The following is a 25,462-nucleotide window of genomic DNA, read 5'->3' on the forward strand; positions in this document are numbered from 1 at the left end:
ACCTCAATTTAAACCGGGATTGTTGGTTGCACTACGGACGTGTTGGACGTGTTTCACAGGATGCAGTCAGTCTGACTCGAGACACCCACAAACCGACCTTTTGGTTCAGAGTGAGCACTATCAAACGACCGATTGATTGATTGATTGATTGATTCGTGCCTCGAGTATGTACTCCGTATTTTGTGCCATTGTTGATATCTCCTATTAATTCAAGAAGGATAAAGAAAGAACGTGTCAATGTCCGTCTGCAGTGTACAGTAGCGGCTGTACGGAGTAGTACATGTACTGTACTTCCAGTCCAGACTTCCTAGGAGAAGGATTTTTCGTGGCTCATACTCCGTAATCTATCCGCCTACATATTTCGGTTGTATCATTGATAGCCATGATCGTTCAATCAAGTTGGACTCTCTCCGGCTTTTCTCTCGCAGGATATGATTTCCATGAGATCTTTAATCTACCCCACTTAGGTACAGTACATACGTACTCTACTCTAGTATCTCCAGAGCAGGTTAGCTGTGTGACACATGTAATAACATAATCTGTCCTGTCCTGTCCTAAGACCTGAGTTGTAACAGTGGTGGTCCTCGACAAAGTTGTGCCGAACGGCTAAGCAATCAGCGTTTGTAAAACACTATTACACTGAATTTCAAACTGGCTCACTTCCATCTAGATTCTCAGCGTAGCTTTTGTGGTTCTGTAACTGTGTCGCTGGTCATCCAGTCACTCTCATCGTTGTCTATCGAAGCTAAATTAATAAAGAACTCAGGGTTAAGATAAGAAAGGGGTGGTAAACCGGGGAGATTCATCGGTACGGAGTACTAGACAAGGTTAGCGTCGATCGTAGGATTTAACTAACACCTTCGAGTATGTATCTATTTATACTCCGTATATCGATTGATCAATGCTGAACATGTCCTTTTGCCCAATTGAGATGGATATTTCTCTTCTTCTTCCCTAGTATTTGAATTTTGGAATTGTGACTGCTAAGATTTTCTTTCCTCTGTTGGGAGTGTACAGGACAGTACAGATTTGTCGGTCTGTCAGTCTGCCATCTTGCTATAGTCTGATTGATAGAAGATCCATTCCATGTCACTTTTTTAAAGGGTTTTCTGCTTCTTAGTATATAGATGGATTGTTCTGTACCCATTTGAGAGTTTTTTTTTCCTCAAGATGGCTGCTGTCACGGGACCGAGAATTACTCCCAACTCCTTCTTCGCCACGACTGCTCCTCCTGCTGGTCAACCACGCAAGGCGGAGTCTTCTCCGGTCACCATCTACTTTATCTCTGGGAATCCGGGCTTGATTGGTTACTATCATACCTTCCTGTCCTTGCTGTCGTCGTACCTTTCATCGTCATCATCATCGTCGCCTTCGGCGGCGCAGGACAAGAACAGCGTGTCCGATAGTTTCCACATTTATGGCTCTAGCCTTGGCGGTTTCGAAGTGGGAGCTGAATCTTCGAATGAGAAGAAGAAGAAGGAGCAGCCGGAGCTGTATGGTCTGGAGCAGCAGATCCACCTCGCTGAAAGCAGGTTGGAAGCCTTTGTGAGCGCCAACTGTCCCCAGCCGGCTTCGACGACTGTGACGACAGGCAATGTGCAAAATCGCCCGCGAGTCATTCTGATGGGCCACTCGGTTGGTGCGTACATTGCAATGGAGATTCTGCGACGACATCGCGAGGAGTTTTCCCATGCCCCGTTTGATATCGTCGGTGGGATTATGCTGTTCCCAACGGTGGTGGATATTGCTTTGTCGCCTGAAGGGAAGAGATTAACGGTAGGTTGTGATCTACTATCTACTCATTTACTTTGATTGTCATTGCAAATAATCCCACTACAAAATATACTGTTGAAGGTGTGGTCTATGAAAGCTAACTGCCAATGCTATTGCTAGCGACTGCTATATTTCATCCCTCAATTGGCGCTCGTCGCCAGCCTCCTAGCCAAGTTTCTGACGTTTCTTTTCCCCGATGTGGTGCTCCGCTCGCTGATCAGGCTGGTGATGGGATATCCTCCTGATGACGCCGTCGAGACCACTTTGGCATTCCTAAAGAGCAAGCGTGGCGTGAGACAGGCACTGTATATCTCTCCCCTCTCCCTTCTTCCCTTTCTCTTCCTCTCCTCAACTGGTCCTGCTACATTTTAGTAAAGACAAACAAGCTAACTGCTCTCCTAGGCACATGGCGGCAGATGAAATGCACGACATCACAGCCGACAAATGGAGTGACGACATCTGGGGCACTCGATCCTCGCCTTCCAGCGACGGCAGCAACAGTCGAAAGCTATCCAAACTGGTCTTCTACTTTGGCCGCAACGATCACTGGGTCGCGGAACGGACCAGGGACGAGATCATCGCCATGAGGGGCAGCACCAGCAGCGAGAGTAGAGGCCCCAAAATGGTAGTATGTGAAGAAGGCCTGCCGCATGCGTTTTGCATTCGTACGTGTACCCCGTACATATTCCTTCTTTCCGACTGAATAGCTGACTTGGCTGGCAGGACACAGCGACATCATGGCGCGAAAGGTCGCGGGGTTTATCAGGGAGATTTTGGCTGAATCATGACTTCAATCTCTTTCCATTGAGATGATAGATATAGAGACTAGATAGAGATTCCCTTTGTTGCTGAATAACGGGTATCATATGCATTGTAACCTAACTCCTTTTCTGCCTTACACCGCCAGCCCAAAGACAAAAAAAACCACAGAAACAGGAAACAGTTTCCTCTCATCAATGTATGCCTACCCACTCTGATACGCCAGTCCGGCCCTCCGAAACAGCTCCCCCAGAACGTCTCCGCCGGCTTGGGTCTGCGTGGCTGGTGCCGGGCCTGGCGCTGGCACTTGCGTCTGTCCCCAGAATGGTTGCTGCTGCTGCTGCTGCTCTGGTTCTGCCGGACCGCGACTGTGCACCTTCACACTCCACTCGTCATCCTGGGCGCGCTGCTGCCCAAAGAGCTCCTTCAACGACATCTGCCGGCCCATGGGCACGCTGGAGTACATCTCCTGGGGGTGACCATTCTGGCGTTCGGCCTCGGCCCGTTCGCGCGCCAGTTTGAGGCTTTCGCCCGCATGGACGGCGCACTCCTTGATGACCTGGGCGTTGAGCGTGCGCGTCTCGGCGGTCGAGTTGGGCGGCGGCTCCGAGTAGATCCAGAGGCCGTAGATCTGCGACGACGGGGCCTCGCCGCCGACGGCGTTGTGGTCGTCGTCGTCGTCCGTCTTCAGGATGACGAATTCGTCCGTGATCTCGACGTTCTCGCCGCCCGTCAGCCGGATGTCGAAGTTGTTGAGCCCCCGCCGGTTGAGCACAAAGACCCCGTAGCGCTCCTCCCCCAGGGATCCCTGCGTCAGCTGGCACACAAACATACCGCCTTCGACGCCGCTCTTCTCCCACTGCCGCGTCTCCGGGCTGAAGACGTAGACGACCGCGTACGGCGCCAGGGACAGGATCGAGGTGATGGCGGGGTTGTGCCGGCGCAGCACGGAGAGGTTGAGCTCCTCGTTGGAGCGCGTCGGCGGCGGAGGCAGCGTCTCTGCCGCAGCCTGCTGCTGCTGCTGCTGGGTATCGGAGAAGTAGTAAGGCGTGTCCGACTCATAGTCAGAAGGCTGCGGGGGCTGATGGTGGTTGTTGTGGCTGTGGTTGTGGTTGTGGTTGTTCGGGCGGCGATCGCGCCCTTTGCGAGGGGTCATTGCGAAGACAGGACTGACAGTGATCTGAGACTGCAATCAAGTGCTTCGAGGCTGCTGATTTGCTGAGTGTCTTTAGATGAACGAGAACACTGAAAGGCGAGAGATGTGAAGCAGGAGCTGGGCGGAATGCGGCGGCGGATCGACACGCATCCACGCCGGCGGTCTGGAACTGATCTAGATGTTCTGCAGGCCGGAGATGTCGTCTTCCTGCTCATCATCTTCTCTCTCCTTTCTCTCTCCTCCACTCTTGCACCCTCCCAGCCTGCGCGAGTCCGACGACGCCGGCGAACCCGTCTTCAACTGCTGCGCCCACGCTTGAGCCCTGCCAGCCGCTTGTTCACGTCCGGCGGAACGCGTCTAACGGCCCCTCGCTGCAGCACCCCGCGATGGCTTCGGGCTGTTGGCCTGCTGCTGTGTTTGTTGCCCGACTGCGCGCGCCTCCTTGCACCGCTGCCGACTCGGATCTGCAACCGGTGGACTGCGGAGATCGCGCGTGAGCGAGCCGGAGATCGACGCAGCCGCTCCCAGAGAGAGACTACCTCCGCCAGCGAGCTATGTGGACTGCGGTCCTGATCCAACTGCCAGCTTCCAAAGATGTCGCCGTCCAGAGACGAGCCCTTGCCCGCCTCGTCGGACGATCGAGAGACGCACTCTGACGGACAGCCTCCTGACGACCCGCTGCCGCCCGTGTCCGCCGATCTGTCGTCCCTCGCGCGCGCTGTCAAGGCCCGCCGGGCAGAGTACATTCGTCCACGAAAAATCCGCATCAAGGTTGGCACATGGAATGTCGCTGCCATCCCCGGCACGGAAAAGGATATCGGGCACTGGTTTGTGGGAGGAAAGGGGTTGTCTCGACAGACGTCGAGTCTAGACTCTCAGAAGGACCATCAAGGAGAAGAAGAACAGCGTCAAGACAGCAAGAAGGAGGAGGAGTCCGGACAGGAAAACCCTGAAGGGCTCGATCCAGAGGATGTAGGGATCTACGTGCTGGGGTTGCAGGAAATCGTCGACCTCTCCTCGCCCTCCGAGGCCTTTTTCAAACCCTACGCCAATCCAGAGCCTTCCAATCGTTGGAAAGAGGCCGTTCAGGAGGCTCTCCCTCCGGGCTATCAGCTGGTTGCCGAATCCCAGCTGGTAGGCCTGCTGCTGCTGGTGTATGCAGCCCCTAATGTCGCTCCCACCATCTCGTCCGTCAGCTCGACCAGCGTGGGTACTGGGTTGTGGGGGTACCTGGGGAATAAGGGTGCTGTCGTGACTCGCATCGTCCTGGGCGAGACCACCCGCCTGGTCTTTGTCAACTGCCATCTGGCGGCGGGCGCAGACAAGGGCAGCCTGGAGCGACGCAACTGGGATGCCGCTCAGATTGTCGAGCGCGCCCGGTTTGGCCCCATCGACGCGGACGATGAGATCTACGGCGAGCCCAGCGACACCATCGGCAAGGAGGATTTTGCCTTTTGGTTTGGAGACCTCAACTACCGTCTCGATGGCATCCCCGGCGAGGACGTCCGTCGTCTGCTCATGCTGCATACCCAGAACGAGTACGATCTATCTCACAAGTCCACCATAACGACCAGGAGTGATATTGATGCTTGGGATAGTTCTGATCTGTCCTCCACGGAGGGGGCGCAGGATAGAAGAAAGTCTACGTCTACTATACCGGGGCCCATAACGTTGATCGACAACGTGGACCCCCAATCCGACCCAACATCACTACAGACTACGCTGTCATCGCTGCTGCCGCACGACCAGCTGCGCATCCAGCAGCGGGAGAAAAAGGCCTTCCACGACGGCTGGAGGGAAGGAGAAATACGGTTTTTGCCCACGTACAAGTACGACGTGGGGAGTGTTGCCATGTTTGATTCCAGTGAAAAGCAGAGAGGGCCCAGCTGGTGTGATCGGATCCTGTATCGCTCCAAGCAGGACCTGCTGAACTACGAACGACAGGCCAGAGAAGCCGAGGAGGCCCGCAAGAGGGACGAAGAGATGAAGGCCCGTGGCCTGGACAAGGCCGCGGAAGACGATAGCGTGCTATTTGAGTATGACCCGGAGGTCGACGGCGCGGACGATGCGGACGATCATCATGAAGACGATACCGCCTCACGAGGCTCCGCGCCGTCGGAGGAGCGAGCAGATTTCGACGATCCGATCAAACTGACTCATTACACATCACACCAAGGCATCTTGTCCTCGGACCATAAACCGCTGGACGCCATCTTTACGCTGACCTACAACGCCGTCATCCCCGAACTCAAGGCCAAGGTGCACCAGGAAGTGGTTCGGGAATTGGACAAAGCCGAGAACGAGGCTCGACCGGGTCTGACGGTGGTGGTCGACCATCATGACGATGACGAGGGCAAATCCGACGCGGCCCGCGATCCCAACGCAATATATTTTGGAGGCATTCCTTTTGACGTTCCGATCAGTCGAAATCTGACGATTGCGAACACCGGCGGGGTTCCCGCGACTTTCTACTTTTCTTCAAAACCCAAAGGAGATCAACCGGAGGGGGCCACCCCTCCCTGGCTGGATATCCGGGTGGATTGGCCGGCTAACGAGAAGGGGCCGGAGGAGAAGAAGCGCGGTGGTCCGGATGAGTATACTCTGGCGCCGGGCGACTCGGTCGCGGTCGAGGTCACCGCGTGCGTCAAGGATATCGAGCATGTTCGCCTGCTCAACGCTGGCAAGGCTAAGATTGAAGACATATTGGTGCTGAGTGTCACGAGCGGCCGGGACCACTTCATTCCGGTGTATGGGAAGTGGCTCGCGTCCTGCTTTGGCCGTTCGCTGGAGGAGCTCACCCGGATTCCCGAGAGTGGTGTTCGCAGCATTGGGTTGATGTCGTCTGAAGAGACACTGCGAATGGAAGAGAACGTGCGCCTATCCGCACCGCGAGAGCTCTTCCGGCTGACGGAGGCGATCTCGGATATGGCCGAACGAGCAGTGGCCGAGTGGAGCATGACGAAGGGAGGAGAGTCGGACGGCGAAACGCCGCCATGGGCATCCGAGCCTCACGGACTGGGCTGGCCATTCAGCCCGGAGACATGGACGCTTCGGGACGCAGCCTCGCGCACACCGCTGCTGTATAGCGTCCGGGAGGCGCTCGACACGGGTCGCGCACTGAACACGATCTTCGCGCCTGAGGTGCCGTCGCTGCACCGGCTAGAGATTCTGTCGGAGACGCTGGTCTCGTTCCTGCGGTCCCTGGAGGACGGGATCATTCGGGCTGCGGTGTGGCGGGACATGGAGCAGCAGCTGATCGCGCAAGAAAAGGCCAAGAGCCTCTGGCGGTCTCCGGAGGACATGCAGGCGTGGGTGCTGGACACTCTGGCCTCGTCGCCCGTGCACAGCGTCTCGTTCACCTTCCTGACGTTCATGCTGAACCAGATCATCAACGAGGTCGCTCCGTCGTCGCGTCCTCCAGCGCGGCCTTCTCCGCCAGCGAGGTCCCCGACGACGCCAGCAACACCGTCAGAGTCGAGGTCCTCCACGGACACTCCCTCAGGCATGTCCTCGCCAGCGCGTCTCTACCGGTCACGAACATGGGGGTCATCAAGCGGGTCGACAGAGACAGTAACCGATCCGACAGAGCTGCGCCGCCAAGCTGTAGAGACGACGCTAGCGACGATATTCTCCGACGTGATGATATCGACGGCTGTGCCGGCGCCGACGAAGGACAAGGAGAGACGGGCGTGGGAGGAGAGGAAGCGGATGGTGGTGCAGGCGTTTCTGCAGCCCAGCAGCAGGCGGGAGGAGCAGCACTGACAGGTATATATTTAAGTTGGGCATGTTGTGCCAGCAATTTAATTATAATACACGTTCTCGTCAACGTCCTCGTCAGAGCGGGTTGTCTTGGATGTTATATCTGTATGTCTGTATACTGTATAGTTAGAGGAAGAAGAGAAAGAAAGAAGAAAGAAGAAAGAATGTTGATTACATTGCAATTGAATTAGTCTGATCAAAAAAAATCAGTTTTCTTTGTTAATCCTTTTTTGAACCAACACGGTGGAAGTAAGTAATTATGCCGGCTACAATGTACTTCCGTAAGTATTATTAGTGTCTACTTTTTTTCTTCTTATTCTCTTCTCTTCTCTTCTTTTCTTTTTCTTTTTTTTTCCTTTTTCAATTACACAATCCTAATCTAGGCACTGCACTGAGCCAGATTCCAACTCGCATAGAATCCAGGGAGAAAATACACCTCTCTCTCTCTACATGAGGAACATGATATATATCAATGCTGTAAAGCTAGGATCTTGAAGAGAAGACAATATCATATATACTCACTTGTTCAAGAATATATATAGCATAATATATATACGCTCTGCAGAAGAATATCCCTACCCCTGCCCTACCTAACTTAGTAATTATGGTATATACCTCCGTAGGTGCTGTATGACCTAGCTAAGCTAATATAATAATTGATATTCAACGAAGATATCACATATTGATTGCATTCTCAGTGTTGTGTTGGGTACAAACCGCTACCAGATGTGCACACTATGAACCATAAACAAAACAATACCATCACTGACGCGATTCATCCATGTTTTTATTCCCTAACTTGCACCCTAACCCGAAAATCCTTCAACTTCACAAACCATACATTCTCCGTCTGCAGCGCATAATCATCATCCTCGTCGTCGACGTCATCAGCAAGATCAAAATCAAAAGTCCGCACAAGCTGCGGAATCAGAGTAGAAATCTCCATCAAGCTGATGTTTTTGCCGATGCAGGTGCGGGAGCCATGGCCGAACTGGCCGTAAATAACATCGTCAGCAAAAAAAAAAAGGCTTGATTGATTGGTTGGTTGGTTGATGCTTACAGGCAAGAAATATCTCTCCATCTTCCGCGCTTTAACCTCTTCATCTTCATCATCTTCTACTTCTAGCCATCGTTCCGGACGGAAAGTATCAGCGTCGGAGCCGAAGATGTCTTTGTTTCGATGGGCGACCCAGGTGTTTATACCGACGATAGTCTTGAAAACTAAACTCAGTATAATCAATACTAATATATATATTCTGGATGATGTCTTACTCACCCCCTCTGGAAAGAATCTTCCCGCTATCGTCTCTCCCCCCTTTGGAACTACTCTGCCCAGCGGTAGCCCTGTGGCAGGGTGCATGCGCAAACCTTCCTTGATGACAGCCTGCAGGTAGGGCATCTGCTGCGATTGCTGGAATGTGACCGGGTTCGAAAGCTGGCCTGTTGATTCTTTGTGGGCGATTTCATCGCGGAGCTTGTATGAGGAAAATCAGCTGCGTTGAACCCATACTATATAGAGTTCGAGTTCAGGGGAATACCTTCTCCAAACACCGCGGCGTCTTGATCAGATACCACAAAATAGCGCTTAGACTGATGCTCGTCGTGTCGCTCCCCGCGCCAATGTTCATTATGCAAGTCGTCAGCACGTGGCCTTCGGTGAATCGCGCTGGATCTTCGTCGTGCATGGCCAGGACTTTCGACAGGAAGTTGTCATCAGCAGCGTCATCATCCTGCAGGTTTTTCTTCTGCATCAACTCCCTCCTCTCAACAATCTGCCTTCTCGCAAACTCAGTGATATACGCCGTCCCGCTCGCGCCGAACCGCGCCAGCAGTCGATACAGCCAAGGATGCAGCTCCCAATACACGCCCACGGCAGCGCAATACCGGAGGTAGGCATGCAGCGCGGCGAAAATCCCGTAGGAATCCTCCCCCTTATCCAAAAACCCAAACCGTCGCGCGACGGTGATCAGCCCGATGACGTCGAACGCGTAGCATTGTAGCCAGTGCTGTAAATCGACCACCTCCCCCTTCTGAAGGTTGCTGCCGCTACGGGCAAACTCCTCGAACCTCGCCGTCAGCAGCGCAGTGCACTCGCGCACACAAGGTTCCATTTTCAGTAGGTTGGTCACGGAGTACAGCTGGGCGACTTGGCGGCGGTTGAGGGCGTGGCGGGTTGGCGAGAGCTCGGAGAAGAGGTCTGATGCGTGGGGGGGTGAGGAGGGGTTTCCTGAGGCAATGTACCAGGGGGACTGAGCAGTAGTCAGTACAGCACATGCCTACATGTGTAACACGTTCAAGGGATTTGATTTTGCTTTACCTTGGTGAACTTGCTCCCCTGCCCGTAGATAATCTTCACAGCATCCACATCGTCTATCGAGTACTCGTTCGGAGCGATGCGGACGATGGGGCCTGAAGTCACATATCAACTTGCGTCCTCTCCAGTCTAGTACTAAGTAAGTGTCCACTCACCATACCGTCGGTGCAGCTCAATATCTACCTTCTCCCAGTCGCCCCGGAGGACCTGTCTCAGGTACCAGAGGCGGGAGAACCGAGCGAGGAACGGTCCTGGGACGTTGCGAAGGGGACTGAGTACCGCTCGGAGGACGCTGCGGAGGAGGAGGAAGGCGAAGAGAAGGGTTGTAATAGTAGTAATGGAAGAGAAGAAAATGGTCATCGTTGGTGGTATCCCTTTAATAATAAGCCCTGTTTCTGTAGAACGTACCGTACGTACTATGCCGGTGGCTGACAATAGGAAAATGGAAACTAACCACAATCCTGCTTCATGAACGTAAAGAAATAAAGAAAGAAATAATATACAGGGAGGTCAAGTCAAGTCGAGTCGAGAAGATACAGTCCAGTTTCTTCCCCACATGGATGTAGCCATCATGCATGCATGTACCCATGTATGTAGCCAAATAGCCATTTATGTACTGTATATACTCCTACATACTCCACAAAGCTGCAGGGATTATGTCACGTATCATATGAGTATTCCATGTATAGGTATATATATATATATGTGTGTGTGTGTGTGTGTGTTGTGACACTGCCATTCCTGATTCAGCATACACAAAGGGAATTCTATTGCATGTGATGTACATTGCCTATAAACTTAAATGCCAGAGGCATACAAGTACAAGATACATATCGTCTCGCAACACAACATGTGGGGGTTGTGTCAGTTCAGTTCAGTTCTATACTGCACTGCCTGCACTGATTAATGCAGGTTGCCTTACCAATGAGCAGAGTAACTAATGTAGATAATATATCTGATATGTATATCTAAGATTGACAAAAGGCGCATGCAGACTAGAAGTAAAAAAAAAAAGAAAAAGGAAAGGAAATTCCCTTGTCAATAGAGTAAACTAAGTAGATCCTATCTTTCCAGTCCTGCCTGGAGAAGTGGAGAAGCATGAACGCATACTGTGAATATGTATGCTCTTGGACCAGGTCACGCGTAGGAATATCACATACATACAACGTCAGACAGTATCGAAGATTGCACGACACAAGCCTTTTTTTTTCTTTCTATTTTGGTCGTTGGACGTTGGACATGACATGAGGTTTCCACTCTGGAAATACAAGGCGTGCTTCCATATCTTAACACCTGCTTGACAGAACAAACAGATCTGGACTCGAAAGTATCCTCCTGCCGTCTAGGTAGGTAGTTAATATTTGAAGAATTAATCACGATGAATTGTATTAATTCAGCACTGGAATCCCAATCAACTCAATTTCACAGTCAATCGATAAAATAAATAAATTTATGCACACCAGCACCCGCACCAGCACCAGCCAGCCAGCCATCATGACAAGCAACAAACCCTGATAAAAAGAAAAAAACTTCAACTTGGTATTCATTCACAACCAGACTCCCACTCCCACTTCCACTCCCACTCCCGTTTTTCCCTTTTCCCCAGTAAGGATGATTTCTCGATTTGGTCGACCCTCTCAATAACCCTTAGTAAGTAGCCCAGCAAACAGACGAACAGACAGACAGACAAACAGATAAACTAGGTAAGTCCCCCAGCGTAATAAATAAGAGAATAACCTGAAGTGGAGAATATAAAATAAACATGAAAGAAAAGAAAAAATCGTAATAGTAATAGACTTCTCGCCGGGAATCAGATCTTCAGGGTGCTTCCGCTGGCGTAGGGTATACGAAACCACAACCCAATAATAATAACGCATGTTCGAGAATAAACACTGTCCCAAGAATCCACACACAACCCACAACCCACAACCACAAACCACTGTAATCGTGCCGACAGAATGAATGCCAGCCTGGTATCTAGCATGACGACCGTAAAGCACACAAACTCCAACAAGTCTAGATAAGAAAAAGAAGGAAAAAAAAATGACAACAGACAACAACAATTTAACATTCCAGCGTGAAACTGCGGCAGATTACCCGCCGCCATCCCCATTCGTATCGTCACTACTAGTTTCACTTCCAGTCGCGTCTTTAGGGCTGGTTGGTGTAGACCCAGACGCTGACGACTTCATCGAACCCAGATTGATCGCAATCTTCTTGGGAGTAGGCGTAGAAACACTGCTCGTGTCGCCCTCCTCACTCGTCGCTCTCTTGCCCGGCTCAGCCTTCGGGCTCCCCCGAAAGAACTTGGAGCCAGTGGCACTGGCGTTGGAACTCCGTCGTTTCGGTCCCGAGGCCAGTCTCACCAGCTCGTCATCCTCCTCCTCTTCACGGCGACGCTTCTCCGACAATCGCTCCGGCGGTGACGGCAGCGACGTGGTCGAGACAGGAGTCAGCGGCGCTTCCGAGTCCCCGCCGCGCTCCGGCAGGTCCATTGCCTGCTTGGTGACGGCAGACTCGGCGTTCGCGTCCATAATACCGTCGTCGTCATCGGGATAGTCGACAAGCGGTTTAACACCCGTCGACGGAGGCTGGGTCTGTGGCATGGCCAACTCATCCTCACGGCTCTCCTGCTGCCACTGAGTCACGATCAGCGCAAAATCCATACCCTAACGACGAACGGAACCTACCTCCTCCTCATCATCGGACGTGTTGAAATATTCTTCCTCCGCCGCATCCATCTCCCGGACACCCTGCCAACGACCGTTGACGGGGTTCCGCTGCGGTGGGGTGCTTTCGTCCTGGCTGTACAGCGGAGCATCGGCTTCGGCACGATTGCCTTGCAGTTGATCATACCGACGGATGAGATTTTCAAACGTGTCCACATAGGTGATCGCCTTCAGCTTATCCCGGTACTTCTCGACGACGTGGGTGATGATGGCCTTGATGTTCTCCTTCCTGATAAACTCGAACATCTCCAAGCAGGCCGAGTTGAGCAGGTTGTCCCGCGGCATCGTCTCGTAGACGATATCGAGGATCAACCCAAACGTGTTATTATGCGTGAGCTGCGCGATGTAAAAGGTGTCCTGGAGGCTGATCAAAGTCCGGAAGAACTTGAGAGCAGCTGAAATAAATCAGCACGTCGCATTCAATCAGTAACCGAACAGAGTGGGGCCGTGGCTTACTGAGCTTCAAGTGCTTCTGCGGCGCCTTCAGAAGCTGCGCGACGCGAGGAGTAAGAGATTCGGTGTGGATGAAATTCCGACATCGGAAAAGATGCTGCCGAACGAAGAACGTAAGGATATCAACAAGATGAGCGTATAGCGAAACGTCTTGAAACGTGAGATCATTAACTGCAGTCGTCAGCAAGATATCCCATGTTTACCATAGTGTAGCAGAACATACGGGTAGAGCGCCCCTCAAGCTGCTTCAGAGGGGCGAACAGCCGTTTGGCCGATTCGTCAAAGTGGTTCTGTACAAAAGAATCGGGAAGAGGGTTCGACGGGCGCAGTTTCGAGAGGAAGTCCGCTCCCGCCCGGTTCATCGGGTCTTGGATAGGAATTTGAGGGTCGAGGAGAACTTTGATGGCATCGGCAAGCTGGTTTTTGACCCCCAGGTCGGCTTCCGTGTGGAGCAGGTCGATCAGCGTGTCCGTCAGCGGGGTCTTCTTCTCGTTCACTGCCTTCAGCATGTAGCCACGCATCATAATGGGGTCGTGGTCCAAGAGCGCAACCAGGATGTCGACGCCGGTCGTGCGCATGGCCGGCTTGGGGTGTTTCACCGCGAATGCGATCACGGCAAACAGGCCGTGGCTGATGAAGTTGGAAAAGAGGGCGGCGCGGGCAGGCGCCTGCAAGTTCTTTGCGATCGAGGCGCATTGGTGGATAAAGAGAACGGCGTCCTCTTTGCGCCGCTGGTCCGTATTCCGGGGATCGAAGATGGCGAAAAGTTCTTTGAGGAAGGAAGTATTGGATTGAATGTGATTGATGATGTCGACCTGATTGAAAAAGATCAGGGAGTTGAGGACCGAGAAAGTCGGGTCGTCGAGGATGCGGGCCAAAACGACGTCCTTCAGGTACTGGAGGCGCCACGTATGCCGAATCTTCTTCCGAATGATCGGATCTTTCATGGGTACGACTTCCTTGAATCGCGACCGGTCCGAGAGGTATTGTCTGTGATTCGCCTTGTGCGTCGGGAAATCGGGGTCGTCTAGCAGTATCGTCAGCGACAGTCACATAGTCAACCTTCGATCGAAACGTACATTCGAGCGCGCCCACCACACCCAGGATCACATCATCGTCGACCACGTGCTCGATGATGGTATTGTCGTTCAGAAGGATCAGGGACTTCATGATGTTGCACAGGCGATGAAGGTCGGGGAGACTCTCGAGATCTTCGGCCATCTCGACCAGCGGGATCAACTTGTCGATGTACTGCTCCCGCAGGACGAACTTGCACAGCGCGTCGCGACCCGACTGGGTCACGCTGGCCGCTCGCACCGTCTGTTCGATCTCGGCCAGATTTCCGAGTTCGGGCGGGGGAAGCGTAATCGGGTTCGAGTAGGACTCGATGGCCTCGTCTGATAAGGCATCGTCTGTAGGACAGCGGAGTCAGTCCCATCCACGTATACGTATTTTCGATCGCGCCCGAACCAACCTCCTGCCATGGTCAACAGATGATGCTGAACGCTGTTCACAAAGTCCCTTCAAGTAAAAGTCATGTCAGTCGCCGTCGCGAAACTCCGCAGGCCGGGGGAGAGACCAACCAGATGACCGCGCAGCCCTCGGCCTCCTGGAAACTGAGAGCCATGTCGGTTCCATTGGCTTCGGTCCAGACGATCAGCGTTTCTGTTGGACAGCCGTCAGTCAGCAAGATCACGCTGCGCAGGGCTGAAAAGCGGGCGAACGAGGCGCCAGACCTTGTTGTTTCTGATAACCTTCATCCTTGCCGATTTTCGTCTCCAAGAGCACCCGGTCCGGTTGATCCTCCGACTGGACGTATATTCGGGGCTCATCCTAGATTGCGAAAGGCATCAGTGTCAGCTGGGCCGTGCAAAGGACGACGGTAGAGCACGGCGCGACCGCAGAACCGGCCAGCGGTCGGCCGTCGACGCAGTCGCGCGGGCGTCGGGAGAGAAGACACGGCAGAGCTTACGTTGACGATCTGACCGGTGCAGAAGCCCGTCCCTCGATCGAACCAGTCATTATCACGCAGTTCGTAGACCTTGACTCGCTTGCGCACGCTGGGCGGCGGGACGGGCAGCGCCAGCGCCATTGTTCGGATGACCGAAGGCGACCCGTCACTCCGACAGAGAGAGTGAGAAGAGCCGCGACACGGTCAGGCAGGTAGGTAGTCGCAGGAACTCGGGGGGCGGCTCGTTTGCAGCAGACAAGAGGGGTTGCGGAAGAGAGGCAGGTGAGACGTGAGAGATGATTTCAGGCGGTTGGGATCGGGCCAGCTGACGCCCCGGAAGTGGACTGGACGATGGAGGAGTTCGGCGCGAAGGCAGAAATTGACGGCGGCGGTTGGGCTGTCAGCACGCGACCGCAGGAAGCGCTGGCCAACAGCCACGCGGGGAAAGCCGTTCAGCAGAGGCAGCAGATGCTGTGCTGCTGGTCAGCCCGGTGCTGGAAGCGTGCGTGTGAACGTGCTGTGCGATGGACAGAGATGGCCGCTAGGGTGAGGCTGGCATGACGTGCAGCCACGGCCAGCTGAGATGTCGCTTCAGGGCCCAGGGGAACCGGAGCCCGGAAGCTGGAACCCCTGGAGGAGCTCTGGCCCGCAACTCTATCTAATCTAGAATACTGAACCAGTGATTAATTAATTAATTAACTAATTAATTAATACCGATCAGGCATGCCACTTCTGCTATTTACTAGCTATGCTCACGCGACAGCTGTTGCTTTGTGTAACTTGAGGCGCTGGTCAGAGAACAGCGGCAATACGGAGTACTGTCAAGATCTATGCAGTTCATGGTTAATCAGTAGCAGCCTAGTAAAGGATATTTATTTAAGTATATGCTAGAGACTGGAGATCTAAGCTTCTTGTGGGCAGTAATTAATAAGATAGTAGCAGCCAAGCAAGTACTCTACAAAGAAAGCTCTTAATTATCAGTGAGGCTGATGCTGCGCTTAGCTATCATCAATCACAATCACAACCATCACATGCAATCCTGTACAGTAGGTACCTTGTACGACAGTGTTTGCCTTGCCTTGCCTTACATTCTTTGCAAGTTCCCAGCATCTGGGGAATATCATCCTTTGTCTGGATGATGCAAGGGATGATAATGTGAACCCCACTCAGGTGTCATACTCCATATTGCTTGTTGCTTATTGCAATGCACGCAGATCACAGTTTGTCAATGCAGAAAGAACATAAATGGGTTTTTTAAGAGACAAAAGAAAAAAAAAGAAAACAAGGGATAGTATTCCAGGTAACTAGTTACCCAGATAATAAGAATAAGAGCACTTCTTCAAAGACTTCATATAGAGATCACACTCAACTAAGTCAATCCTTCTTATTATTTATTCCCTATTTTTTTTTTTAAAAAAAAAAAGATGAAAAGACCTTCACCCTAAGAAAAAAGAAAGTCGTCATTGAAATGAAATTGTTCTCTCACTCTCATTCCCTCTTATCTATCACAGATCACAGTTTAACAAGTTAGCATTTCACTGAGTGAACAAATAGAGGGATTTTTTTTATAAAAAAAAGAGAAGGGAGAGAAGGGAGATACTGCTACAATGTCTACAGTCTATATCCTTTTTTAACCCTTCTTTCTGATCATTAACACTATCTTCTCTAAGACATGAGTACAGAACTAATTATATCCAACAGCCATCAAAAGTCCTATTAATCAATACTTAATCAAATACTTCACTTCTACCAGCGCGCATACAGTAATAAATAGATAGTAATGTAGTTAGTCTATCTGGAATACTCTTGTCTGAAAAAAAAGGAAAAAAAACAGTACTCTGTACAGAATAGTAATACTACTACTTACAGTACTTACCTACCTACCTATCTACCTACCTAACTAGTAGTAGTTCACGAAGGAAAAAAAAAGAGTAAAAAGCCCAGACGGAGATCTCCGAGCGAGACGGGACATGGCCCAGCCAAGCCTTGGAAGCGGTACAAGCCTTCCTACAATCAATATTAAATATTAATGGCTATCTGTCAGGTCAGCCTGTCATGTCACATGGAAAAAGGTCAGAAGGTCAGTCAGAATGGGCCTTTTTCCAATCGCATAAGACTGGCTGGATGACGGCCACTCCCGCAGAGACAGGACCTACAACCTAATTTAATTGGTCCAGAACAGAAGACTTCCAATGACCCTTGATTTTTCTCTTTTTCTTCTTCTCCCGCGTTTTCTTTTCGTTTTTTTTTTCTGCTTAGATTCTTTTCCAGTCTTTTCTTTTCTTCCCCGCTACAGCGGGTAACTAGCGGGTCAGCGCTCTGGCCTCTAAGTCTAGCCTTAGCTTCTAGCCTCTAGCCTTCTAGGTATTATTCTAGCCGCTTATCGATTGCGGAATCCAATCCAATCCAATCCATGCAACCAAACTACTAAGCTATTCGTATTGTTTCTCGTCCACCTGGACTGCTGGACATGGCTTTTGCTTGCCGCTCCGCTCTGCAGTCTGCACTGTTCTGCTCTTGAGCCGTGGTTAGGATGTTTCTTCTGCATGCACTGACCATGTCCCATCCATCCATCCATCCTATCCTATCCCATCCATGTTCCATCCCACGTCAAAATGACCTAACAAACCAATCAAACTCCATAATGAAGGGAAAGGTTTGACGTTTTAGACTTTCTCCCCCCCCCCTCACAATCCTGTCTACTCTACCTAACCTACCTCGTAGGGATTAGATTAGATAGAATACCTACTTACAGTCTACCCCTCACACTTTTACTATACTACCTGACACTGACGCATGCCAAGTACAGTCCGGAGTAAACTTTCTAATTAAGATTTAATCTAATTAATTAATTAATCAAGAAAAAAAATTTTCTAGAATGAAGGATTAACCAAGTTAATAAAAAGGCTGGCCTTCTATCTCATCTCTTTTCTCCTCTCTTTTTCTTCCTGAGGTTTCTTTTTCCTTCCTTCCTGCCTTCGTCTCTATTATACACCCAGTGAGCGACTTCAGGGGCTTTGCGCTCACTTGGATAATAAAGCTCCCGTCGAAAAATAATTCCTGCTGCTGCTGGTTGGTGGGCTAGGTTCGGTTACACGACAGGATTTCGTGAAGAAAGTGAAGGGTATATTGTACGACGACCATGGCCGACACCAAGGATCCTGTCACCGTTCAGACGAACCTTGCAGATCCCGTCTCGTCTGCTGCCGGCGAAGTGAGCAATTCCTCCGTCGACAACAACGGTGGTAATAATAATCATGATGATGATGCCGCAAACAAGAAGGATACTACTACTACTGTCTCTCCTCCCAGGGAGGGAGACGACGAAGTCCCTGCCGACGAAATCGACAAGAGCAAAAAGGGCTTCTTTGCGTACTTCCGTACTAAGGATTTTTATATCATCCTCACCATGGGGTAGGTTCCTAGCCAGAACTCAGTATACAATACAGTAAGTAAACTTACTACTTCTTCCAGTCAGGCTCTGGCTATCCTCAACACTTCGACCAGCACCTTCACTTCTCTCCTGGCTATGCAGGGTACTTCGATCCCTGCTTTTCAGACCTTCTTCAATTACGTCCTTCTCAATCTTGTCTTCACGCCTTTTACCATCTATCGATATGGGTTTAAGCGCTGGGCTCGGATCGTGCTTAAGGATGGTTGGAAATGTAAGCAACACAAAAAAGAGAGTGTGTCCCTCAGACAGGCAGCTGACTAGGTCACTCCGGCTTACAGACTTCATCTTCGCCTTCTGCGATGTCGAGGGCAATTATTTCGTCGTTCTGGCCTATCGCTATACCACCATCCTCAGCGCCCAGCTGATCAACTTCTGGGCCATCGTCGTCGTCGTCGTCATCTCCTTCCTCCTTCTCCACGTCCGCTACCACTACACGCAGATCCTCGGCATTCTCATCTGCATCGGTGGCATGGGCATCCTGATCGCCTCCGACCACATCACCGGCGCCAACGGGGGCGACTATTCCAGCGGCAGCCAGGTCAAGGGCGACCTGTTCGCCCTCCTCTCCTCCACCTTCTACGGTCTCTCCAACGTCGTCGAGGAATACTTTGTCAGCAAACGGCCCATGTACGAGGTCATCGGGCAACTGGCTTTCTGGGGCATGATGATCAACGGCGTCCAGGCCGCCATCTTCGATCGCGCCTCCTTCCAGGCGGCCACCTGGAACGGCCAGGTGGCCGGATACCTCGTCGGGTATACCCTGTGCCTGTCACTCTTCTACTCGACCGCTCCCTTGATCTTCCGCCTGGCGTCGGCCGCTTTCATGAACATCTCCTTGCTGACGGGCAACTTCTGGGGTGTGATCATCGGAATCGAGGCGCTGCACCTGCACGTCCACTGGATGTACCCTATCGCGTTTGTGCTCATCATCATCGGTCACTTTGTCTATTATCTCGGCCGCCGCGTCCTGGGCGAGGCGCGCAAGCCCTGGCTGGGTCGCAACCAGGAGAAGGGCGTCTCGGGATTCTTCACGGCCAGGAGGAGGATCGAGCAGAAGGCGCAAGCGAAGGCAGAGCATGCTCCAACAGGAGACGCAGCCACTAACGCCGTGTAGAGAACGGTCTGACCGTCGTGACCCGGCATTGCTGTCAGGTCAATGGATAGATAGATTATATAATGATATATAATGAAAAATAAAGAATCAAATTGGATTGCAGACTGCGGACCAGTAACGTTGCTTTGGCCGTCAACGTGGTTTCAGGCAGACCCGCTTCAGTTGCTGCCAGCTGTAGCCGGCTGAGGGGCTCGGGATTGCCCCTCATGACACCGCTGGACCCCACTCTCGCTGACATGCGTAGCTGGTAGGGAGTGCTTGGGGACCCTCAAAGAGGGGGTAGCATGCTGGACGAACGCAGGAAGAAGAATATACCATATGCCTCAGTATGCAGTTACATATCATACAAGAAAAGTGTTCCCAGAAACAGGTGTTGAAAGCATGGCGACGCCACATGGTCAGTGCTGGAAGAGAGGATGCCTTATGCGAACGAGGACGATAGACGATAGATCGGGGCATACATATTGACAATTATCATGAGATGGTGGACAAGGATCAAACCAAAAAAAAGAGCAGCTTGCAAAATAACACGAACCAAAAACGATAAAACTCCCATAAACTTAAAAAAAGAAAAAAGATCTTGCTTGGTCTGTTGGTCCAGACCGTCCCTGTTCCCTGTACCGATGCCTCCCACTACCGCTGTAACCACTTTACCTTTTTGTTCCCATATCCCGGTAAATTAGAAGGCCTGCACCGGAAGACATCAAAAAGCCCGAACACAAAAACACCCAGAAGCAGTCCCGCGCGCCAATGGAGTCCACAGGCCCAGAACGCTCGCAATAATCAATAGCGACCGACGCAAAACAAACAAACACGGAGACGAGCACAAATATGAACATCCACCAACAAGCAAGAGAAAGACAGTCGACAGATGCAGAGACGACAAATGGGGACAAATAACTCCTCCAGGGACCCAACAAACCAACCAAGCCAAGCCAACGTGTCAGTAAAAACCGTGCTCCGAAATATTTCCACATATCAACCGAAGACGGCATAAAACGATCCTCTCAACGGCCTCTCACATGTTATGTACCTCGCTTTTCCTAACCAAAAAAAAGACATAAAACTTTGCCGAAATCAAAGAATGGTGCCAAATGCTCTCTCAACGCCCCGGTCCTGTACCGCAGAAACAAGAAGATAATAATAAAAAGAGGGGGTTCCCGCTTAACCCCAGACAGAGGCCTGAACGCCAAGAGCGTTCTTCGAGCCCCAGACACCGCTGCCGTTACCCCATCCCAGTCCAACCGAGTTGGAAGAATTCTCCTTGCCAGAGGCATGGGCAGAGGTCGACGGGTTGGACGCAGACGACGTGGAACGCTCATTGCCCGGTGCCGCAGAGCTGGCACTCTCATTCGGGGCAAAGCCGAAGCCCAGGGGCGATGGCAACGGGGTGGTCGACCGCTTGTTCAATGCCGGGTTGGGAGCCTGGCTGGTAGCCGTTTGCTGAGAAGGGCGCGAACCGATAGGACCCACAGAGCCGATGGGAGCGGTGGTCGTCTTGGAGGACAGCTGCCGCGAGGAAGGCGAGTCGGCACCACCGGGGGACGACGTCGACGTAACGGGCTGCTCCGCGTTGGAATCGTAGAGACTATAGGATGGGTTGGCACCAGTGCTAGGAGACGACGTGCTGTTGGCGCGGGATGGGGATTGACGACCCGCCGACGAGGTTGCGGTCGCCCCCTGGCCGATGCCATCAGCCGAGTTCGATCCCTGGGTCTGACCCAGACCAAAGGGGTCGACACCCCGGGGAGACGGTCCGCGCACTCCGCCTGTAGCGGAGGTCGGAGTACCGCTGGTCGCATTCTCGGCCCTGTTGCTGTGGCCATCATCACTGAAGCCACCCGGAGGGAAGTAGGCGGGACTGTCATTGCCATACAGAGCACGATGCTGGCGGGCGAGAAGCTCACGCCGACTCTCCTCGCTCATCGCGGCGGGACTCAAGGAACGGTCGGACTTGTTGCCCGACATCTCGGCAAGCAGGCCTTTTGCAAAGAAAAACCATGTTAAAATTCTGTAATATACAACGCGGAAGTTGTTACACCAAAAAAGAAAAAGAAATAAAAAAAATGCAGGGTAGAGAAGCAGGAACAAAAAGAAGGCAACACTCGTCACATACTTCGATTGTACTGCTGCTCCTGGTGATAATTACGGAGCTCCCGCTCGCGTTGCGCTGCCATGCGACGCTTTGCCTGCATCATCTGCTCCGTCTCAGCCGGACGACCCTGGAAGCGTTGGGCGGCATAGTAGCCCTGGAGACCCGCCGCCGGATGCATACGAGTAGGGTCGAAGTCGCTGAGGGAGTGGTGACGCTGGGGGATGCCCATCATTCGCGGATCTTGAAAACACTGGATTAGAACGTGTCCAGGAAATAGAGGCTCTTCTTTACATCCATACCGTATTCCGGAAAGTGACGACCCATCATCATCGGCATCGAGTCTCTCCGCGGGACCGTGAAAAGTTTCCCGCTCTTGACTAGATTGTCGATCGCGCGGTCGACCTCTGCATGTATACAGTCAGCATGTGAACTCCATCCGAACGGTTCTTGACGCATAGATATGGAGACAGCCGTGTCACGATCGAGGACACAATCTATCGAAACAACAACGACCTGCATCGTCCATCGACCACTGAAGCAGCTGCGCCACAGATGCGGACCAGGGAGTAAGGGGCGAAGAACTCGTGTCCCATACCATCAAACTGAGAGGCGAAAGCGGTCGGCTCCTCACGCTGCTGAGAGACAGAGCTACTTCCTGTAAAATCCACGGATTAGTTTTCCACTCCCCGATGATGTTGAATCGCCGTTCGACGCTGGCCAACATACCGGACCGGGACGGAGGAACCGGCTGTTCCCACGACGCCTGGCGCACGGGGGCCTGCCATCCCTGAGGCTCATAGTACGAAGACATGACCTCGGCAGCAACCACGGAATGGGATTAACGTGCGTGGGATGATTTCGGACGTCGAGGCGAAAAGTAGAGACGCCGGAAGCGAGGACAGGGGAGCGTCAGTCCGTTCGAGGGAGTCGGGAGGCCTAGAGCGATAAAAAGGTAAGCCTCACGCAGGCAGGAAGAAAAAGAACCTTCGAGACACGTGGGATGGGATCACAAGGGGCTCCAAGGCTGAGGTGCCGGGTGCCCGACGGAGGCGGATGGCGATGGCGATGACATAGGAGAAGGGCGGCCGAAACATCGCCCATTCCATTTCCCCCCCCTCCGGCCATCGACACACCCTCGCGGGCGCCTCAGCGATCGACGGCATTGGATGGCACCTCATTGGCGATGGCGGATGAATGCATCGGGCAAAGAAGGCAGCGAGAAAAGCACGGGAAAGGCAGGAGGAGGGAACTCACTAGAGCCAAAGCGTGACCTCTCGAAAAATCTCAGGGATCTCCTACCACGATGGACGGTCGAGGCAGTGCGGGAGACGCAGGGCGACGGTCCCTCGAGACAGGACGACCGGAGAGTCCGGGGAAGAAAGGGGGCGAGAAAGGAAAGAAAGAGGGGGACAAGCGATTCTCACGAGGGAGAAGGGGGGGAGGGAGAAAGGGAGTCGAGGAGAAAAGGAAGAAAAAGGACAGGTTTGTTAGCCGCGGAGAGCAAGACAGGACAGAGGAGTGGGCGTTGGTCTAGTCGGGCGATGGAGACTTCGCTGTCGTATCGCTGGCCGCCGGCCCGTCCTTTTTTTCTCTGCAACACTCTGCACTCGCTGCGTGCCAGGGCCACCAGCTGCTCCGTTCTGGTGGAATTATGCCTGATTTAATTCGCTATTATTTATTTATTTATTTATTTACAGAGCATTTACGGCCGTTCAGCTGCCCGTACAGATTCGACAAAGTGGGCGCTCTGCAGCCCGCCTTTTGCAGGCCATGCGCGCGCGCTATCGGTGCGTGTCGCTCGACTATGAGACGGATGCGTCCTTGGCTGCTGGGCGGCCCAGGCAGGCAGGTAGATTCGACTGTTTTTCCTGCTTCAGCCCTCGAGGGCCGCACGCGCGGTCTGTGCAGTGGGGAGGATGCAGCCCGGCTCAGGTGGAGGGGGTCGGTAACCGGAAATTATATGGAGATACTGGATACTGCCTAGCATTTGTCTAGCGGCTGGTCACCACTCTGCTGTCCCACCGCGTGCTCAAACGCTTAACACCGACTGTTAAGACTGCAGAAGGTTGGGACGTCTGGCCGGCTGCTGAGGGTGCCGGGGAAGCCGTCACAGTTAAGTAAGACTATACGGAGGATGTTGACGGCGTTTCTAGTGACCTTCTCGATTGATCTGTGACACTGTAACACAACGAGCTACGCAGATTGCAACCAGAGAAGAGAGACTACTCGCGAAAATCATTCGATATTGTTCTGTTCCCTAGAGCGGATTTTTCTGCGCTTTCACGACGGCTTTTTTTTTCCTCCCACATTCGCCCTGCAATTGTCACCTGCGAAAGCAAAGAAGTAATTCGACTCAACGATATTAATCTACGATTCTGTCGACTTCAGAAATATCTCGATATTTGCTGGATTTGAAGAATCCTAGCCTAACGGACTGGCCCGGGTCTAAGGATCCGTGCGATGGCCCTCAAGCGGAACCCCGGTCTAGCCGTCGTACCCTTTTTTTTTCTTTCTCCTTCTCGCGCAGATCCGTGATTCAGGACGGCTTCTTTCCAGCAATTCAACCGCCCCTGTGTTTGTCGATATTGTTTGCATCTATTTCAGAATTATTTATGACGAGGAAACATCCCGAGGTTTGTCTAAAATCAAAGCTGAAAAAAAAAACCACGTTGAAATGGCCTGCTCGGGATCGGGCTGGTCAGGAGAGAGCGGTGGGGCAGGGTGCTTTAGGCAGGTGCTAGCCTCGGAATTAATAATACTAATCACGGGCAATCATCAATCATCAATCCGGATGAACCTCTCTCGCAGGTCATGCTTCTTTTGTCAAGTTCAACGCGGCGCGAATCGTCCCGTTTGTCGATCGAGAGTGTAGTAGTAGTAGATATTCTCGTCATGTGCTCACTGAGGCTAAATCTATTTATTTATTAATCGAGTAAAATTATCGGACAGAGATACTATTAATAATACTACAGGTAGCTCACGACTAAACGGAAACAATACCCAGGGCCGTGGAAACAGGCCCGATATTTTTTTTTGCTCCACAATTGTGCCTGTAGTTTAGGTAGGTATAGTATGGAGTACATACTCCGTATGGCAGGTCCAAAAAAAAAGAAATAAAAAAAGAGTCTCGTACATTCGAGAATGCAATTGCGTTCTTGGTATGTGGACAACCAAACACATCCATTGGCTGTTCATATAGCGAGATATCCCACTGTCTTTGTTACCTACTTCAACGACTTGCAACCTCAGGCATAACTGTTAGTTAAGCTTTAGGTAAGGACCCTGGGAGCCCAACAGACAACTCGCGACGAGTGAGTCTCAACTCCCAAGGACCCAAACGGACTTGATTCGTTTGCGCAATCGAACCGATCGGCGTCTATGGAGGGGCTCCCATATTATTATTGTATTATTCAGCATACTACTATCAACTCTTTTTTTGGCTGCATCAAGTAGATAGGACTCTCGCAGAGTATTATTGAATTTCTTAATCTAAAATAATTCTTGGAAAGAAAAAAAAGCTTCAAAGTACGATTCAGGTTTTAATTCTCTAGATGGTAATTTGCAACAACTACAAGAATACACTGAATTCTGGTAGTCTACTATACCGCGGTCCTTCATTACCTATTCTTATAATTTCTCGACGTCATGATCTCTAGAAATAATCGACCTTCTTATGCTTCAGCCTGGTATATTCTGGAGGAAGTAGAATTTCAACGGTTCTAAGATGCCTCTGCCTTTCCTTCCTTGGGGAATGGCATAGTCTGTTGCTGTCACTTGATATTCACCCGTGAATACTACATTCCATCCCGAAGCTTATATATAGGAACCTTGGACGATTTCTATCGTGTACTCTAAACAGATACGAGCATCCTGAGCAAGAGTATGTATTGATCGCTTCGTCGGAT

General features: G+C 51.8%; 7 protein-coding genes across 7 annotated transcripts; 3 read left to right on the top strand and 4 right to left on the bottom strand.

Annotated features, from left to right (window-relative positions):
* Positions 1 to 1,170: 1,170 nt before the first annotated feature.
* On the top strand, positions 1,171 to 2,561 carry T310_0784 (uncharacterized protein; the record flags this gene model as incomplete). The annotated part of the gene is made up of 4 exons (XM_013476351.1): positions 1,171 to 1,776; positions 1,894 to 2,078; positions 2,176 to 2,438; positions 2,497 to 2,561. 4 exons carry the CDS (start codon positions 1,171 to 1,173, stop codon positions 2,559 to 2,561), a joined length of 1,119 nt encoding a protein of 372 aa, XP_013331805.1.
* Positions 2,562 to 2,737: 176 nt separating this feature from the next.
* On the bottom strand, positions 2,738 to 3,688 carry T310_0785 (Decapping enzyme Dcp1; the record flags this gene model as incomplete). Its single annotated transcript, XM_013476352.1, has 1 exon — positions 2,738 to 3,688. One exon carries the CDS (start codon positions 3,686 to 3,688, stop codon positions 2,738 to 2,740), a length of 951 nt encoding a protein of 316 aa, XP_013331806.1.
* A 594-nt stretch (positions 3,689 to 4,282) lies between these two features.
* Positions 4,283 to 7,450, top strand: T310_0786 (Inositol polyphosphate 5-phosphatase-like protein; the record flags this gene model as incomplete). The annotated part of the gene is made up of 1 exon (XM_013476353.1): positions 4,283 to 7,450. The coding sequence occupies one exon, from the start codon at positions 4,283 to 4,285 to the stop codon at positions 7,448 to 7,450; it is 3,168 nt and encodes a 1,055-aa protein (XP_013331807.1).
* A 592-nt stretch (positions 7,451 to 8,042) lies between these two features.
* T310_0787 (Uncharacterized protein) lies at positions 8,043 to 10,121 on the bottom strand (the record flags this gene model as incomplete). Its single annotated transcript, XM_013476354.1, has 7 exons — positions 8,043 to 8,091; positions 8,284 to 8,366; positions 8,508 to 8,668; positions 8,720 to 8,921; positions 8,986 to 9,696; positions 9,765 to 9,856; positions 9,917 to 10,121. The coding sequence occupies 7 exons, from the start codon at positions 10,119 to 10,121 to the stop codon at positions 8,043 to 8,045; spliced, it is 1,503 nt and encodes a 500-aa protein (XP_013331808.1).
* A 1,733-nt stretch (positions 10,122 to 11,854) lies between these two features.
* On the bottom strand, positions 11,855 to 15,035 carry T310_0788 (DUF625 domain protein; the record flags this gene model as incomplete). The annotated part of the gene is made up of 7 exons (XM_013476355.1): positions 11,855 to 12,400; positions 12,452 to 12,885; positions 12,947 to 13,114; positions 13,167 to 13,970; positions 14,023 to 14,355; positions 14,680 to 14,776; positions 14,916 to 15,035. 7 exons carry the CDS (start codon positions 15,033 to 15,035, stop codon positions 11,855 to 11,857), a joined length of 2,502 nt encoding a protein of 833 aa, XP_013331809.1.
* Positions 15,036 to 18,036: 3,001 nt separating this feature from the next.
* T310_0789 (uncharacterized protein) lies at positions 18,037 to 19,462 on the top strand (the record flags this gene model as incomplete). The annotated part of the gene is made up of 3 exons (XM_013476356.1): positions 18,037 to 18,308; positions 18,369 to 18,559; positions 18,627 to 19,462. 3 exons carry the CDS (start codon positions 18,037 to 18,039, stop codon positions 19,460 to 19,462), a joined length of 1,299 nt encoding a protein of 432 aa, XP_013331810.1.
* A 1,164-nt stretch (positions 19,463 to 20,626) lies between these two features.
* On the bottom strand, positions 20,627 to 22,368 carry T310_0790 (uncharacterized protein; the record flags this gene model as incomplete). The annotated part of the gene is made up of 4 exons (XM_013476357.1): positions 20,627 to 21,444; positions 21,579 to 21,961; positions 22,071 to 22,212; positions 22,284 to 22,368. 4 exons carry the CDS (start codon positions 22,366 to 22,368, stop codon positions 20,627 to 20,629), a joined length of 1,428 nt encoding a protein of 475 aa, XP_013331811.1.
* Between the last annotated feature and the right edge of the window lie 3,094 nt (positions 22,369 to 25,462).

Source organism: Rasamsonia emersonii, assembly GCF_000968595.1.
Source record: "Rasamsonia emersonii CBS 393.64 chromosome Unknown ctg1118621759963, whole genome shotgun sequence".
NCBI classification, from domain to species: Eukaryota; Fungi; Ascomycota; class Eurotiomycetes; order Eurotiales; family Trichocomaceae; genus Rasamsonia; species Rasamsonia emersonii.